The 18,128-nt window shown below is 38.9% G+C and overlaps 3 protein-coding genes across 4 annotated transcripts; 2 read left to right on the plus strand and 1 right to left on the minus strand.

The window, feature by feature from the left end:
* Nucleotides 1-86: 86 nt before the first annotated feature.
* Nucleotides 87-4,903, minus strand: LOC131789360 (venom prothrombin activator oscutarin-C non-catalytic subunit-like). Of its 2 annotated transcripts, none has more exons than XM_066168574.1 (5): nucleotides 4,784-4,903; nucleotides 1,691-1,778; nucleotides 996-1,465; nucleotides 545-822; nucleotides 87-413 (listed from the first exon to the last, which is right to left on the minus strand). In XM_066168574.1, exons 3-5 carry the CDS (start codon nucleotides 1,408-1,410, stop codon nucleotides 276-278), a joined length of 831 nt encoding a protein of 276 aa, XP_066024671.1. In that variant the 5' UTR covers nucleotides 1,411-1,465; nucleotides 1,691-1,778; nucleotides 4,784-4,903; the 3' UTR covers nucleotides 87-275. The 2 variants fall into 2 exon arrangements, with proteins under 2 accessions (XP_066024671.1, XP_058962477.2); XM_059106494.2 differs by lacking the exon at nucleotides 4,784-4,903 and adding an exon at nucleotides 2,419-2,446.
* On the plus strand, nucleotides 4,062-8,036 carry LOC131783949 (uncharacterized). Its single transcript, XM_059100760.2, has 3 exons — nucleotides 4,062-4,563; nucleotides 6,073-6,515; nucleotides 7,252-8,036. The coding sequence occupies exons 1-3, from the start codon at nucleotides 4,479-4,481 to the stop codon at nucleotides 7,348-7,350; spliced, it is 627 nt and encodes a 208-aa protein (XP_058956743.1). The 5' UTR covers nucleotides 4,062-4,478; the 3' UTR covers nucleotides 7,351-8,036.
* A 5,378-nt stretch (nucleotides 8,037-13,414) lies between these two features.
* On the plus strand, nucleotides 13,415-17,251 carry LOC131775878 (uncharacterized). The gene is made up of 4 exons (XM_066168573.1): nucleotides 13,415-13,831; nucleotides 14,154-14,392; nucleotides 15,185-15,329; nucleotides 15,723-17,251. Exons 1-4 carry the CDS (start codon nucleotides 13,540-13,542, stop codon nucleotides 15,911-15,913), a joined length of 867 nt encoding a protein of 288 aa, XP_066024670.1. The 5' UTR covers nucleotides 13,415-13,539; the 3' UTR covers nucleotides 15,914-17,251.
* Nucleotides 17,252-18,128: the final 877 nt, after the last annotated feature.

Genomic DNA, 18,128 nt, shown 5'->3' on the forward strand with positions numbered 1-18,128 from the left:
AACTTTCTAGCAAGATAAATAATAGACTAACAATTAATTAGATGACTTCCGTTAAAAGGAAGGTAACATTTTAATTTCACGCTCTGAACAAAAATGTAAACATTATTAATTGCTAATTAATATTCATCCTTAATACCTTATTTCGCTAAGTTTTTTTTTGAACCTCTACTACTCTGAGGGGGTGAAGGGGAGACTAAAAACTAAAAATGACAGTTTTCAAGACTTGCAAATCGGGGAGTTGTAGCCATAATCATGACGAAGTCCTCACGAAAAATTTAGTATCCATACAACTCGACTCTCAGCGCAATACATGAGGACCAACTTGCAGGCCGAATTTTAATCCAATCGACAAGTAAAGGAGCTGAGAGCTGGTTTGTAACTACTGTTTCCTTGTCAAAGTTTGCCTGGTATTCCTGTGGAAACAACAAGGTGAAAAGACATTTCTTTGTAAAGAAAAAATATGAAGGAATTAAAGTATAACTTAACATATCACATTTCAGCGGAAAAAAACTCGTTTTAGATGCAAATAATAGTTTACTTTTACCTTGGGTAATGATCCTCTGACATTTTGAAAACCATATTTGATAAAGTAACTTTTCACCCAACAGCGATCGTTTGGAGCTCCCTGTGTTGCTATGGCAATTATTTCGACCCCGTGTTTAAACTTAACAGTGATGGTCTCAGTGTTACGATTGCTTACTGGCATCCAACAAGATGGTCTGTTCAGACGACCTTTTCCCGCTTCGTAACCTGATTTTGATGATGTAGCAACGATATTTATGTCTGGGATAATTCCACTCTCCATACCTAATGACTTAAGACCTTATAAAACAAAACAACAAAAGAACAATCAAAAGAGAAAACCCTTAACGAATCGTTATATAAAAACAATTTATGTTGGTGATTCTATAATATAGTTATTAAGGGAATATCACGCAAAACAAATTATTTGTTTTGTCTCTTTTTTTGTTCAACTTGGGTCAACAGATTCTTACTTTCACAGCGGAGACCGCTGAATCCATCAAGACACTGACACTTCAAGGTCGGATTGCTAATACACTTTCCTCCATTTTCACAGCGCATGCTCGTACAAGGATCATGGAAGTGGATCACCACAGACACATGAACAACTCCACTCTGTTCCACTATGTCTTCAGGAAAAGCATCCCTGGTTGCGTTATTCAGTTCACAAGTTTTATGCAATAAAAAGTAGTTGACACTATGACATTGCCACTCCAGTTCGCAAGAAAAAGTGCAGCTCTCAAAAGTTTTACGTTGTAATGTGTATATCACGTGACCTGTCAGGATACGACCTGGTTCTGAAAAACGCGTGGGACAGTTGTTAGAGCCAGCGGAGTTTTCATACAAGATAATTATGTGAAGTAAGATAAATTCCAAATGTTTAGACATCGGTATCACTTGATTAATGTTTCAGATCGAGGGTACATAAAATTCATCACATGACCTGAAACAAAAGTAATATTGGTAAGATTGATTTAGTGCATGAACCAAGACAACTGCACGCTTGTTACGATCTTGAGAAACATCGCTGCAAAGCTAATTCAGTGTGTTCTGTCGTTGGAAACTAAGGGAACGTTTCGAAAATAACGCACACGCGAGAAAGCTCTATGAATGTTGGGGTTTTTTGTTTTTTTTAATTCGGCCAAGTATCTCAAATGATTAAACTTACCTGACGCTTTCCATAGCTGTAACGAGGTTTGTAAATGTCTGTTCAAGAATCTGAATTCAACTGCCTGAATCACGAATCGATCGAAGAACTGCAGATATCGATAAAATGAAGTTATTGCAGAAATTGAGAGATACAGTTTAGTTCCGTGGCTGATTAGTTCTCATTTGCACAGAATTAAATATTGATTTCAGAAGGAATCATTGATGAGGTGTTGATGGCAAACCTTCTTCTTAGATGAAATATAACCGGTACTAAAATTAATTTACCAATAGTCATCTTTGAGAAATCACTTTTCTCTGATTCAAGCCTATCACACTCCTTAATTTTTCATATAAATCTACAGTAACAACTACCATCTATCACATTTTTAGTTGTAAAATCTGAGTCGTTATTAATCAGTGATGAAATTTCAACACTTTTTTAATGTCAGTATAAACAAAAGGCAATTTATTTCCGACATGTACAATTGAAATCTTAATCTTGTCCGATAAATCTTTAAGAAATTTTTTGCTCAATTTGAGTCCTTAGTTTTGTGTGATCGAGGCGTCAATGAGTTTTCCCCTCAGCAATGGGGTGAAAAGCTTCTAACTTTCTAACATGTCCAAGGAGCGAAATTTCAATCTTGAATCTTTCATTAAAGCACCAGAAAAAAAGATAAAGAGGATGAAATAAAAGGTGCATGGTTGACAAATGCTTCCCCTGACGGCTATAAAAGAGATGAGATTTACCGTAAGCTGCTAATTCCTCTCTGCATCGGGAGAAAAAAGATCTGGCTTAAAATTTTAATTTCGTATTTTAACCACTCATAATGTACGTGTCTTGTGTCAAAAAATTACCGGATAATCGTCATTCTACTGTTTCCCTTCCGACGAAATGAATTAGTACATGCTTTTATTTGTCACTATGCACCGCTTTATTAACAGGTCAGCTCAGACAATCTGTCAAAATCGCTGACAAAACTCAAACATCTGAGGGTTTTTTTCCAATTAGTTGGAGATTTTAAGCTTTACAGTCGTACATAAAATGGCAAACGTTAATCAGTATACAAATAGTCTATCACGTTAGTTTGCATTTTTTCTTTACATTAGCAAAGGGATTCAGGCAATCTTGGAGCGAGGAAAGGAATTACATATTTAACGCTGCCTGTAAAGACTTGTAAACAAGGTTTGGTCACCCAGCATGCACCTGCCGCATCTCCATTTGCTGTCTCCAATCCATCAAACGCGGGCGGTGAAAGTGGGCTGTACAGAAGCGTGAAATGCGATCGTGATGCTTATGGCCGCGCCGCGCGCGTCATGAGACGAGTGACAACAAGGCAGGTTTGTTTTTAGCACCTATATGCGATTAGCGTAGTTTTCTACGTAGAGTAGAGTATCATACATAATTTGCAATTTTATTGATCCTGAGGAGTAGACCAGACCAGACCCAGCTGTGTTGTGCGTCAATATCATAGGCGTGATCTATTTAACAAACAGGTTTCATGTTGCTATGGGATCGCGGATAGCGTCAAAATCTGATAGCTACAAAAAAGTAGCACACGTGGCGCAGTCGCGTCTTCTATGATCTATTACTGTACAGACCTACGGTAACATGGAATCTATTTGTTTTATAGGTTGTTAACGGTGTTGTCATGTATGTGTTTGTCCTCCTATCAGGATCATTCGATCCAATAAAACTGCGAGTAAGATCGAGCTTGAATGATTTGCGACAGAAGTAACTGTGATAGCCTTGTTTTTTCTTCTTTTATTTTGGCTTTAATCCAGCTGTCCATATCGGTATCATTTCGCATTTTGCACATTTTCCAATTAAAAAATTGGTTTTATGATATCAGTCGTTTACGGATTGAATACTCTCTACTAGCAAGTTTTCGCTCACCAAGTAGCATCGAAGAAAATAAATTGTAACCTAGACAGAGATATGGGCATTTCCTTTTCCTTTTAAAGCGCGACGTAATCATTGTTTTGATTTTTCGACTCAAATATATTTTGATCTATGCCATCAAAGATTGAGAGGAAAGGAAGGTATTTATTTCTTACCCTTTAACTCCCATGAGTGATTTAAAACTAAAATCTCTCTAAAATATCCATACATTATCCAGCAAACAGGTAATAAGAATACTAAAACTTATCAGTTAGAAGTTGTTACCTTGAGCAAGCATCAAATTCTTGTGACTTACTAGCAAGGAAATGTGTAGCAGGTAGAGGGGAGAATTAACAATCAAATCTCGGGAGTTAAAGGGTTAATTAGCCTTATGAACTAGGGTATGACGCCACAGCGATTAAAAATGCATTATCGCCTGGGAATTTAGTAGTCTGTTACTAAGGTAAGCGATAGAGAGAACCATATGATTTCGGTAGGAATACGCTATTTATGATATATGACATTAACTGCCGGCAGTATTCGACGAAAAAAATAATCTTGAAAGTAAAAATAACTCCCTAAATGGTGTGACAGATCATAGACTGAAATTCGAGCTTGTCCAAGAAGACGCAAGACCGATAGATCCTTGACGGAAGAAGATTTTAACGCAAGCTTAAACGGATGCGGTCAGACGTCATCATACCGCCGATGAATTAGTTTCTGACCTATTTGTAGCCTTGGTTAACTTTATTGAAAAACATAAACAGTAATTTTTGGTGTGTGGGACGAAGATCAGCGAGCCAACAGGAACATTGTTCAGTCGAGCAGCCGATTGATCAGGACGACAATATTTGCGGAACATCTTGGTTCATTGATTTCTCCTCTAGAAGTCGTGAAGCCAAGGAACAGCGTTGTCGGAACTAAAGCTATGTCTACGACTATTAATAAGGCAATGAAGGGAAAAGAACTGTTCAATTTGCTTCATCCAAGATTTCCGAGCATAGTCATTCAAGGTAAGATCTTTCTCTTGCGCAACCAAACGACTAGGTTTTTTTTAGATGCATCAAGCCTTGGCAGGTATTGACCAAGAGGGCTTGTTAAGATACGTAAGATTATTTTTGCCTTGCTCTAAAAATGGAAAATCACAACGGAAATGTGTAACGGATGAGTTTTCAGACTTGGCATTGGAAAAATAAAACGAGTTGTTTTTCTTTTTAAAACTTTTTACCTCACCTGATCATTCTTCATCAACGCTCATCGACAGCCGAGAGTATATCTTACCAAAAATAACTAAAAACAAAGTAGATTGTACAACAACAATGACCTCGAAGGTTAAGCAAATATGCCTTACTTGACTCGGTGTTCGGTCGTTTTAGAATTTTTGAAAAGGTGAGAAGCCCTTTAGCTAGTGGTTGGAGTAGAGATCACGAGGACATGGGTAATTTTATAATCGTGAGATTAACTAAAAGGGCTTCTTGTCTTGAGATCAGTAATTTTTTTTTTATTTTCCTCTCCTAAACATAACTGTTTAAGACGTTGTGTCATACTTGTTTAAGTTTGAGAGAATTCTTGAAACTATATCGATTGAAACTATATCTAAGTCGATTAACAACGTTAAACATGCAAGTTCGCGTTCCTTGAGTTGTTAGAGAGACATGTAATTTTTTAAAATATTCAAATATGCGCACGTTCCCTTAATCCGTTTGACACTTTCCGATGACAACTTAAAGACATTTTGACAGGTAAATTCCAGCTGGTGAATTAAAAATGAAAATAAACTCACACACTTGAACTAAACCGCCCGAGAGCAGAAAAGAACTTCTCAGGTTTAACGAAAACAAGACCCTGGCAATGTAAATTGGTTATGTTGACTGAACTTAGGTTTATTCAGCGGAACTATGCCAAAAATGAAATCCGAATTTACACTTCTTTGGAGTCACGGTCATAAAAGGTGCTGCAAACAGCTCGTAAAGTAAAACCGTTGTCTTTTAAGGAAATTGCAGTTATCTCTTCTGGAGATTTTATCAACAAAGTTTAATGTACTTTTCACACGTTGATCAACTAAAAGAGAGTTTTCTTTTTCTATCACGGTTCGTGCAACCGACGGTATTCCTTGTGAAATGTCACGCTTGTGTTTCGCGTGAAGATCATCTTCAAGAGTGAAGATTCGTGAATCACTTGAGTCTTCGTGAGTCCCGCCCTGTTCTTGTACACTACCCGCAGTAACGATCATCTGATGTACAGCTGCTTCATGGCCAATCTGTGTAGTGTAGCAGTATTTTTTTAGCCACGTACACCGCGTGTAAAGACCGGAAAAGGAAACTCACTCTTGTATGACTGTAGTATTTGCCAGTAAAATTAAACAACTCCATTGCGAAACAATGATTTTGGCATGCATAGCACCTTAAAGAGAAAGAATTTTGCTTCTCTTGCTATACCTTACAGACTGTTTAAGTGTAGACTCTAAGACAAAAACTTTTTGATTACATAATGATCTTTGTTTTTGTTTTTCCTCTGTTAAGCCATCGTGGTCGTCTTAAGCAGCAGTGTACAAGTAAATCGAGCAACCACAATTACAGTTTCACCCAGCTCAATGGTGTCTTCCTCATCAGTACTCCAAAGGGATTTTACCACGATGCCTTCTTGGTCTGTTGTAAGAACTAGCACGTCTTCCTTTCAATCGACTTCCGTTGTTTATTCATCCCCAAGAACTTTTCCTTCATCTCCCGCATCAAGCATGACGAACAGTGTCGTAAAATCGAAATTTACAAAGACTGTTACTACCTCCGTGAGTTGCGTGACACTAACGTCTTCAATACCTATCACACAGTATAAACATACAGCAGTGCATGTCACGCCAACAAAAGTGGTAATTACCCGTATACGAGGAATTCTAAGTATGACGATTATCACGGTGATAGCAAGTGTCTTGGGAGTAATCCTTCTATTGCTCTTAGCTATTATAGTAAGTATAACTCTGATTTTTTAAATACTGCACCGCCTTCATCACAGGTGTATTACCTTGAATAATTCTCCGCAAGAACCGAGATAGCCAGCACCGAAAAATTAATGAAGCTCCTAAAGCTCATGATCATCACAAAGATAAATTTAAGAACGAGTCCAATAGAATCTGTAATCCAGTCTTGCAGCGGAGCCTGCATAAAACTTCTGATAAAGCCACAATGTAACCAAGTAAACGACAAGTTACGAAATTCTCATCAGCTCCACTTTACCTACCTTCATAATTGCCCCCCCTCCCCCACTACCCAAGCTTTTTCACTCACATCTATTCTATCATTTTCTTAACCCTTTAACCCCCAGAAGTGATTAACACAAAACTTCTCCCTACAATATCCGTACATTCTTCAGCAAACAGGTGATGAGAATATTAAAACTTATCAGGTAGAAGCTGCTATCTTGATCTAGCACCAAGTTCTCATAACTAATTTACAAGGAAATGTGTAGCAGCTACAGGGGAGAATTAACAATCAGATCTTGGGAGTTAAAGGGTTAAAAGAGCAAGAAAAACAGTTACATACTCAGTTCTTGTTAACTGTTAAATTTAACGAGCGTCTCGCCCTCGATGTCGAAAACAGATGCGCTTAATTGACACTGGCGAAATTATTTCATCAACGTCACCATCTCCGACCCAACATTTGCAAGCATTACTCAAAATCTTTACCGAAGTCTTTTATTTTCAGATTTGGGATCTGTGTATCGTGCACGTATTGCCATGGAGGCCGACATCACGTGTGGAGCCTCGTGGTGATGTGTCACATGTTCGTAGTGATATGGTCTGAGCATGACAGCCATGTACTTACCACTAGTCAAGGGGCATGTACGACGCGATGCAACTTCAGACAATTTTTTTGGTCTCTGTGTTATCGATGTCATGAAGGCACCTCTGATCTATTTTGAGACAGTCATAAGTCATGTGAATTAAGCATTAACTAAGTGAATAAAATAATAGAAGATCCATGATCGAGTAGGCAAGGGCGATAGTTTGTATGAGAGAAAACTTATACACAACAGCCGCCGGTGACAATCGAGTCAGCGGTATTCATCATTAGCTTCAAATGGGGAGTCATTTGTCGGTCGAGTATAAAATTGACCAATCAGTGTTCACTTAAGCTAGACCCACTTCGTTCTGATGTCAAGATGACTAAATCCCATTCGCGTTGCCCAAACATCAGTCATTCTTATCGATAATATTCCTCTTCAGACTGATCTGAACGCCACTATCACTGTTACTACTGAGTTGATACTATTGTGTAAAAGAACAGTTTCTCTCGGAAAAATGCAATAAATGTTGGGGAATACGAAAAAGGACTGAAATTTGTCACCAGAAACCTTCAGTAGAATCCACATTACGTTGTGTTAAAAATTTGTAAATTATGGGAAAATGCAGTAACTGTGAATAAATGCTGTAATATAGCTGTAAATACTACTGTTTGTGAATAAATTGAAAACCACTTTCAATTGTAAATTTCTCAGTTTTCTTTTTTTTTTGCAGCCATATACGGTTTTTGACGACACACACCTTACATATGCGGGCGGTGATCTTGAGAGTATACAGCTTTGTCTGAATGAGGACTTAAAAAACGTTTTCAACTGGCTACAAGCGATAAACTCACACTGAATATGACAAAAACCGAATTCATGCTAATAGGGTCAAGGCAGAGACTGGGTACTCTCACAGCTTCACCAACAATTAGAATGAACAGCACTCAGGTGAGCCAGGTTACTTCTACAAAATCGCTTGGTGTGATTATAGACGATAGGCTCGATTGGCATAGTCACATCGAAAAATTAACAAAAAAGATTGCCTCTGGTATCGGGTGCCTAAAGCGAGTCAGGCATCTGATCCCAGCATCGACCTTACATCTGCTTTACCAAGCTTTAGTAAAACCTCACTTTGATTACTGTGACATTGTCTGGGGTAGCTGTGGGATAACGCTACGAGATAAGCTGCAGAAATTACAGATTAGAGCAGCCCGTGTTTTGACATTTTCCAGCTATGATGCCGATGCAACTAAGCAACTTGAATTTTTAAGTTGTAAAAATCTGACAAGCCAGCAGGAAATTCATAGAGTTACCATGGTTTTCAAATGTCTGCACGGGCTAGCTAATAATAATAATAATAATAAAGTACCCATACACTTTCTTGTGAAGTGCAAATTGAAAGAGCTCTTAAAGAGCCGGGGCCGCCCGTGTCAAAACACATTGTATTGAAATCACAAATACACTCTTTTTATCATGAGAACGTCTAATTTTGGGGCTGAGGCTGAGGCTGAACATTCATATTTTTCACTGCGAAACGAGTCTGAAAACTTTCTTATTAATCTGTTCTTATCACCCTAAGTATTTGAGCTAATTGTCCTGTTAGACTACAGTTTTATATTTATCGTATCTTTATTTTATACTTCTTACAAAAGGAAGGAGGCAAAATAGTCGTTCTTAACTGACTCTCAGCCTGGGAATGTTCTTAGCATGTTCTAAAAATTTTGGTTAACTTCAGCCTGGACGTTCTTACAAATTTTCACACCATGACATATTTCAGCGCCCATTTTCCATTCTGTGTGTTCGGCAGTAGATCGGCATTTAATTGTTCATTTTCCAAAAATTAACATTCAAAGGACCAGGAGTCACGATATCAATTTATTATCGCGGTCGCAATGGGGAGCAATGATGCCCGTCTTAGTAATTCCGGCGAGATGGGAGCAAAAAAAAAAACTGAGTCGCGTGTTTGAGAGTTCGTCGCTTGGGCAACATTCTCTGAAAGCTGGGGAGCTTGTAATGTACGCTTCAACAACTGCCGTCTACAATTGGATCAAGGCAATAGTTAATACAAGTGACCTTGTTAGAGATAACCACAAAATGGCATTGTCTAATGGAGTAGTAACCGCTGTTTACCTCGCGATCCCGCCGGCTACTGTTGACCTTGGGAACGGTGGGCCGAACGGACAGGCAGACAGCCGGCTTAACTTACACTGTGGTTTATCTAAGATTTGTGAAACTTCAATGAAGATCGCAAGGATTCTGACGTTTCGCATTTGACACTGGATCGGAGTTTTCGCTGATATTTGGATGAAAAGTGCGAAACCGATCAGTATTAAATCATGCTCTACGCAGGGCGACTCTCTAACAGCAAGATTCATGACATAGACGGCACACCATACCAAGACTTTCTAGCGCACACGCTTGGAGTTATACAACCTTTTGCTACAGTCTTGTTCAGCTTACACTAGCGTTACGATCCTGTGCTCGCTATTTGCGAAAGAAATGAGAAGAAAACTGCCAGATCCTCAGCTCCGTGCTACAAGTCTGCAAAAGTTTGCGAACAGAATGCCAAAAAAAACTTCTTTTAAAAGGGCAGGCCTCGCTGGAGTTTTCACTGTACCCCCCCCCCCCCCCCCCCCCCTGTGCGATAAGCTACCCGATGGAAAGTCAACTTCAAACGAATGTTTTTATCCGCCAAACTTTAAACAATCGTCATCTGGAGGTTAGTGTGAGTAGCGCGATAAGGTGTTCGAATATTGTTTAACTCGAGCGAACTGTCATAACTGGATAGATTATGTAAATATTTGGAATATGCTAATTGAGAAAGAGTTTGAAATTTGAATTTCTTGTTCAGCTAAACAAAAGTGCTGTGGCTGTTGAATTGTTAGCTCAATTTTTTAACATGCGGTAAGTTTATCATCAAGGTGATCTTCAAAACTGGAAAACTCCTTTAGCAACAACTAATGATGAGATTACTTGAAAAAGTTCAAAATTCTGCTATGATCTACTATGGAACATTTATGACCAAAAAAACAAGCTCCCAAAAGGTAACATGAAACAATCTTCAAACTGCGTTGAATAGAATTGATACTTTCTCTTGTAACAGAAGTGATAAAACAATTAACATTAGTAGGTCAGGTTATTGCATTATTTTCCCAAGAAAATATCGACTTTACACGATCAGTAATTCTCGTTGGAAAAAACTACAAGGGGAGAGGTTGAAATGGTAATTTCTGTCTACTTAAATTGCTACACTTTTGCTAGGATAAAAACCTATTCCTAAGTGCTATGATGTTGTTGACCCAGTTTGCAAGCAACATTTACACTAGTTGTATGTCAAAACAGTGGATGGGCGCAACCCAGCTTACAAATAGGATAGAAGGAACTGGTTCCAGTCGATAATCAAACAGCAACTGTTATGATTGAGTTGGAAAAGTGTATTTGCTATGCACAGTTTTCTCATGGTGACCCCAAGCATCCAAGAAACAATTCAGATACCTTGCAAAATCACTCTGTGTATAGACTTCACAAAACACTGTTGGAAGGAGTTCATCAAGGCTGGGCTTACCCCTCCCACTTGCGATTATGTTACCCTGAAGATGATAATAATTCAACAGGTATTTGTGAGGTTAAGGAAGTGGCCAGCCTCATGGCCATGCACAATTAGGCCACCAGCTCTGGTGAGTGTTAAATAACTTGGATCAATGGTCACTGTATCTGAGCAACTGCATACAAACCCCCTCCCTTAATTCAACATTAACCCTAATGTGTTATTAGTTGACTGTTATGGGCTTTGGGGAGGAAGTAGGTACACAGTGGCTCAGATACATCTCATTGATCCGATAACGTGCCGTCCTTGTCAGTTTAAAATATTTACACATACACTTGAATTTCAAAATTATTGGTCAGAAAGTTATTGAGACCCAAGATGCAGAAACTGCAATAAATCCAGTTGAAGTATATTCTAGCTGGTCTGTTAAGTACTAAACAAGAGGATTTTTGAAACCTTGCATAATTGTTTAAATGATTTTCTCATTGCTGTACCCTTAGCCCCACCAAGACGTTGTATCATTAATGTAATGGCTATTATCCGCATGGTATAAATCACAGAGGCATTATTATGTTACCTGGGCGTACTACATAAGATAACAGTTATCCGAATAACAGAAAACCTTTGAGACACCATGAAATACAATTTTTTGCAAACCTTTATAAGTGTAAATGCATATCAAGTCTATTTGAGTCCTAAATCCGTTGGTCTCTTATTGTGACACTGATACTCATTTTTTTCTAATGGATAGAAAATTGGAACTTGCGAAGGCGGTCACTGTGGAATGTCATGTGCAAACCAAGACTAAAAATATCCTGCCCAAGTATCTTACAGTTGGTAATGAGACATTCCAACGAGAAGAAAAGGAAAACTGCTTGATCAACGTATTCCATACGTTGAAAGTTGTTCGCCTTTACAGCAGTTTAATTCTTTGCTCATTATATCTGCCCCAAATGGTGTCCCTGGTAGTGCCAGACCAATGTTACCATGCAGAAAAGTTTGGTTGGATTTGCGGACACCGTGCACAAGACAGAATTGACTTTGGTTGTCAACCTGTGGGGAGGGACACATAGCACTGTGATGATTTTATTCCTTTTATGATGGGACACCAAACAAGCTTGCATTATGGCCAGAGAGTTTTAACGATGAAAGATTCCTTGCCAATTATGTATGTTTAATCTCATTTGCCCAGACAAAGGGCTAACTGCTTGGAACACTGCAGCCTTTGAAAACCTTTTACAGTGGCCAATTTACAATATCAACTCAGAGGATAATACTTTAAAATGGACCCTGTTATCCTCTCCCACCAATGCAGTACCACAGTTTCTTTAGAACCTGCTTTTTTTTTTGGTAGTCTCCACCAGAAATGTTTGCTACAAAGTAACATCTCTCCAAGTGTTCCAAAGACCTTCAGATGACAAAACCTTTTTGCCAACGGATGATCAGAGAGCTGCAGAACTCACCATTCTCCAACCAGTCATTGATTCAGGATGCTCACCGACATTGAAAAATACTTGTGCTTGATGCGCATGCCAAAGTGCACGGCAGATACTTCCGTGGTTCACTTGCCATGCAGGGAATTCTGCAAGAGGATAAATGATGACTGTGATGCAGTGTTGAAGGCTAACAGTATTGTCCCCCTTCCTTGTGATTACTTTTTTCCTGAAGGGGGTAGTTCAACTGGGCAGTGTGACTTGAAAAGTTGGCCTGCTCCTTGGCCTTGGAAAATTCCAGATCCATCTCTCTCCTTTTTCAGGTAATGACTTACTCAATAGTTCATGTTTGTAAGTCTCAGAAGCCAAGTTGCTCATCAGTGCTAGTTTTTATACAGGTTTCTCTGGTATGAGATAATGTTGAGTTTGTCCTTTTCCCCTGGATGGGATGCTGGATCATTGCAATTTCCCCCCTGGCTTTTTTGTCAGATATTCCTCCCTTGAGAGTTTGTTTACACCCATTTACACTCATTAGTGGAGAGGGGCTTTGCAAGGGTGAAGTGTCTTCCTCCAAGAATGGAACACACGACCCAGTAAGTGCTTGATCCAGACCTCTTGATCCAGATGCCAGCATGTTAACTGTCTGGCTAATGAGTTCTCAATGTGCATGCCCCTTCATTGTTGTTATCTTATCATTATGGTTATCATTATCATCATTGTTATTGTTGTCTCTGTCGTTATCATATCATAATTATTATTATTATTGTCATTCAATTTGTTGTTATTATTATTTTAATATTATCATTTTACTCTTAATAATCATACCAGAATCCAAAACTGTATAGCCCATTCTTCCCATACTACAATTTTTCTTTCTAGTAAACGTACTTCATGTTACAAGAAACAAAAAAAGAGTGTTGGTCTTAGTTAGTCTTTTTTATATAACTTTCTTATCTATATCTTATAACTCTGTGTTATCTCTTTCCTCTATGTAATTACTGTCTTATCTCTACAACATAATTTTCTTATCTCCATGTTATGATTGCCTTATCTCTATGTTATGACTGTCTGATCTCTATTATGCAATTTCCTTTTCTCTCTTTTGTAACTGTCTTACCTCTACAGATAGTCCCACCAAATGTGTTCCCCTGAGTGTGGAGTCTTGTGCAAATGCCGGTTATTACTACACTGCAGACTTTCCACCGATTGATGGCAAACCATATCAGATGGTCAAAGAAAAAAGTTTGAAGTTTTTCTTGGATTTTTTGAATGTTTGCTCCAAATACAGCAGCACGATCATGTGCTCTTTGTTCATGCCGAAGTGTATGGAGGGACATCCAAAGCCAGTTATGCCTTGTCGCAGTGTTTGTCTGGAGTTTGTAAACAAATGTCACAGGTTACTGTCGCTGGCGTCACATGCAGGATTGTTCAGATCTCTTTGTGATCTGTTGCCTGAGCAGGATGCATTACTGACCACATGTTTCGTGCCTAAGGGATTCACAGCGAGCACTACTTCTGGTAAGCTGTTAGCTCAGTACTTGACCAAGAGCACTGATTAGGATCCTGAGTGTTTTGTTTGTTTGTTTGTTTGTTTTTTCAGTCACATCCTTAATTATGAGTCCCAAGTATATAAATGTGAATTTGTCTTGATTCAGCTAAGATTGTCACGTTAAGCCTGCTGAAAGGCGCGCTATGCAGACAGCGAGAGAGATGTCACGTGCGCGAGAGAAGACTCTTCCCCTTTACAAACAATGGTAGCTCCTTAGCCAAATCGAAAGAGATTATGCTTAGTACTGATCTCCAAGATAATTTTTTATTGCTTTATTTTCGTTTTGTTTAGTCGACAGGCGAAATGGTCAGTGTAGCAAAATTAGAGAACCAAAATTCTGCCCTGATGATTTACATTACAATCTGACGTTTGTGGTGGAAAACGAGCAAACGAGTGACTCAATCCTACAGACTATCCTGGATTCCAAGTGTTCCCCAGACCTAGAGAAGTACCTTTGCTACACAACCGTCCCACCATGTAAGACAAATGATTTTTCCGTGTATGTGCCTTGCAGATCTGTCTGTGAGCAGGTTTGTTGATTGGAATTTTAAACTTTTGAGTATCTTTGTGGTACAAAGCTTTGTCAGCCCTAGAGCTAAGAGTCGAGTGGAATAGGTAAATGGAAAGAGGGTTGTAAGCGTCAGCAGTCAATCGTCTCGGTGCAAGTGTCTCGAGACAAGGAGATAAGTACTTATTAACCGAGTTCGAGGTCCGTACTGTATGTTACGCCCCGAGTATTTTCCCGCTTGCTTCGCGCTTGGGTTACAAATCCGAGCGGAAAAACCGTGACTTTCAGTACGGACCGAGAAAACGAGGTTAGCAAGATGTTTATTGCATCTCTAGGTTCGGACAGTTCGCGAATTTTTCAATTCAAACAAACTACAGAATTTAGCGAGCCGTACAGAGAAATACGACCCGCTAAATTGACCAATCAGAGCGCGACCAACTGGTAGATACAATTATAAGAGATATCTCGAATAGGAAAGTGATATGTGTTACATATGATATGTGTTATTATTCAACAATTATTATTCAACAAAGAATTTGAGCGACAAAGCAAAATACATTGATTTTGATTCTCATATAAATAGAGAGGGTAAATTTCCAAAGAAACTGTGATGCTGCGTCGGTGGGAGAGTATAACAGGATAATTAAGTGTTATAATTGGAGTTGAGAGCGAAAGAAATCGCTCTGACGAAGGGCTAACGCTTGAAACATCAGCCTTGAAAATTCTTAACAGTGGCCAATTTACGCCGTTTTCAGCTCAGTTGATAACTCTAAATAATCCTGTTTGATTCTCATACTTTTCTTCACGTAATTAGGTGAGAAGAGATTGTGGAGGGGAATTCGAGAAGAATCGTCTTCCGTTACCAGAGTGCACCTGGATTTACCCCGATAAAGAGGGCACTAACGGATTATGCCAACTGAGTGAATTTCCAGTTCCCTGGCCTGCCAAGAGAACAGATGGTAAGAGTGTGTTGATGAGTGGAAAACAACTGTAAGTTTGGGGACCTGTGACCTTTAACAATATTCATCACCAGTCTCCTTTCCAAAGTGGAAACCAGGTCTCTACCCTCTCCAATCGGAGAGACATGAGGAACATGATAGACTTGTGAATCTTCTTTAGTATCCATGGCAACGCAGCGCTTAAAAAAAAATTAATTAAATTTTTATTTTATCACAATACCTGCACTTGCGTCCGAGCAGTTTTTTTTTTTTTGTTGCCAGGAATTAAAGTTTTTTTTTGCAACGTTAGCTAAAGCCAGGCCTGTCTCGTCAGTATTACAACCTCTCATTGTTTTCGTCATACTGTCTATTAATAGTAAAACTAATTGTAACGCTCTTCCTTTCTTTCTTCAGTGACAACTGCAGTACAGGCGAAGAAATCTGCCAACAAAGGTGGTTTGATCGCTGGGATCGTCCTTATGTTGGGCTTCCTTACTGTTGTTGTTGTCATCGCTGTGATGTATTACCGCTGGCGCCGCGGTGCCGAGCAATTCTCGGCACAGCGATTTGATAACGTGACGAATGAGCTAGAGTCGAACGCATGAAAGGGCATGATAGTGCCCTTTGGGATCTGAGATGGAATGGTTTGGACCAAGACGTCATCACAGATTCATTGCAATGTATTTTATGTCCTCTTCAATTTATTAGAGAGAGAAAAAAATACATGCTCATTTAGAAGACATTGTTATTACGGATATATGTGGTAATCCGATTTTCTAAATATTAGGCCTTTCTAGGAGCATCGGCTACTTCTTGGGAATACTTGTTACGAAGTCAACTCATCTTCAGTTCAAACTAATCAAGCAGACCGAGATTATTTCATTGTACACTTAATATCTAACAACATCAAGAATTGGAAAGCTTCTGGACTTGACGCATGACACTTACAATTACGGAGCATCAACTCTTCCGTTTGTATTTTTGGACCATACATGCCGTGATAAATCAACTAGTTATCACTAGCATCATCATACCTAACTTCGGTAAAGCGTAGTTTTTACTAGAATCTACCTTGACACGAAGAACAATTATCTGCAATGCCAATCAATCTTGAAAACAGTTCTCCCCCTTTGGAGATTAGTAGATGTGTCTGCTTAAAACTTATGCACAAATAACCTTCATTTTTCTTCACATCTGATCATACTTTGGATGTAGAAGTGAAGATATTCACAGCGTTGGACATTTAAGACATTTTACTAATTTAAGATAGTAAAGAGCTTAAAGCTTTTATTTCTAAGGATAGTTCATTAGTGAGGGTATGACGTGTATCGTAGATACAGTCTTAAACAATAACAGTTAACGTTTTGTACGTCACTCATTGAGGTTTCGTAAAATATCATTCATAGGGTACGTCATGCCCAAACACAGCTGCTCGATATTAACCTTAGATAAAGTAACTCTAAATATGGACCAGTAAAATGATGCCTAACTTAGATTTCTTAACATGCAGATTATCAGACGTAAGTGATTGTCAGTCCATCGTTAGCTTCTGATTAAGTCGTCTTGACACCGCGAACCGAAATCGACGCTTAATTTCACTTTAATTAACACTGTCAGGCAAAATAAGAGGTTTCAGAACGTGCGTTTGCTAAACAACGACTAAACATTCTTTAATTTTGCAATTATCTAATCCTTCTAATTCCTCAGACGTTTCAGGTAACATTTGCATAACTCGTCACGCACTCGTCATGAACAATCAACTAGCTCGGCCATCAAAATGTTGCGAGACTATTCAAATAATTGCTACAAGTCGCACAGGAAAGGCCGTCATCAAGTTCACAGCCAAGTGTCGTTGACCTAACTGTACCAACTTTGTTCATTATGCACGCATGCAACGTAGACACTTACCTATTGATCATAATCATAATAAACTTGAAATTTAACTATTTTGGGTGAGTCTTCCACTGTAGATTTTTTTCATCGTAATCTCTGTCATGGTCAGAGGATGGTCATTGTATCAAAATAGAAAAATTTTCAAAAGCAAAATAACTTTAAATCTAATTTTCAAAACAATGGCATACTGCAACTTGCAGTGCCCATGGAAGCGTGAAATAGAAAGCTAAGCAGTATCCTAACGCTAAGCAGGCCAGTGTGAATGGAGGATACATATAAACCGGGCACACGAGAATAGTGTGAATGCCTCTCTACCGTGCGCTAAGCAGCGGGAGAAGCGTGCAATTGAAATGGGCAAGTCGGTTTAGCGAAACCTAACCCCTAAGCGACTTACGGATGCCACCAGATCAGCCCAAGAAGGCGATACCATGGTGGCAGCAGTAAGTTGCCCTAACGCTTCCATGAGTCAAGAACTGTTGCAAATTAATTTATATAGAACTGGTGCTTACACCTCATCATTATGGGATATGACCTTAGCAGAAGCCTTTCCCAAGCACTGATACGCAGATTTAAGTAAGAAAATTACCTATATTAAGTTGCACATGAATATGTCTAGTGAGGTTTTCTATTTTACTTGACCAATACTGGACAAAGCTCATCAACTCGAACAGTTAGACGCATGCGTGAATAAAAGAAAATGAGCGCCTTATTGATCAAGAGATGAGCTTCTTTGCACAACAACGAATTTTGTCTCGATTAATATCTGTCCCTTATCAAATGATAAAAGCCTGCGGACGCTTTGTCTCTGTCTACACATAGATTGCATCTTTAATCTAGACCATTTTGGTAGCTAGGTCACAGATATCAGTACCACGTACTGTATGTCAAGTGTCTCGTTTTCTCTGTGATATTCCAGTGATCTAATTG

The sequence above is a fragment of the Pocillopora verrucosa genome, chromosome 6 (assembly GCF_036669915.1).
Source record: "Pocillopora verrucosa isolate sample1 chromosome 6, ASM3666991v2, whole genome shotgun sequence".
NCBI classification, from domain to species: Eukaryota; Metazoa; Cnidaria; class Anthozoa; order Scleractinia; family Pocilloporidae; genus Pocillopora; species Pocillopora verrucosa.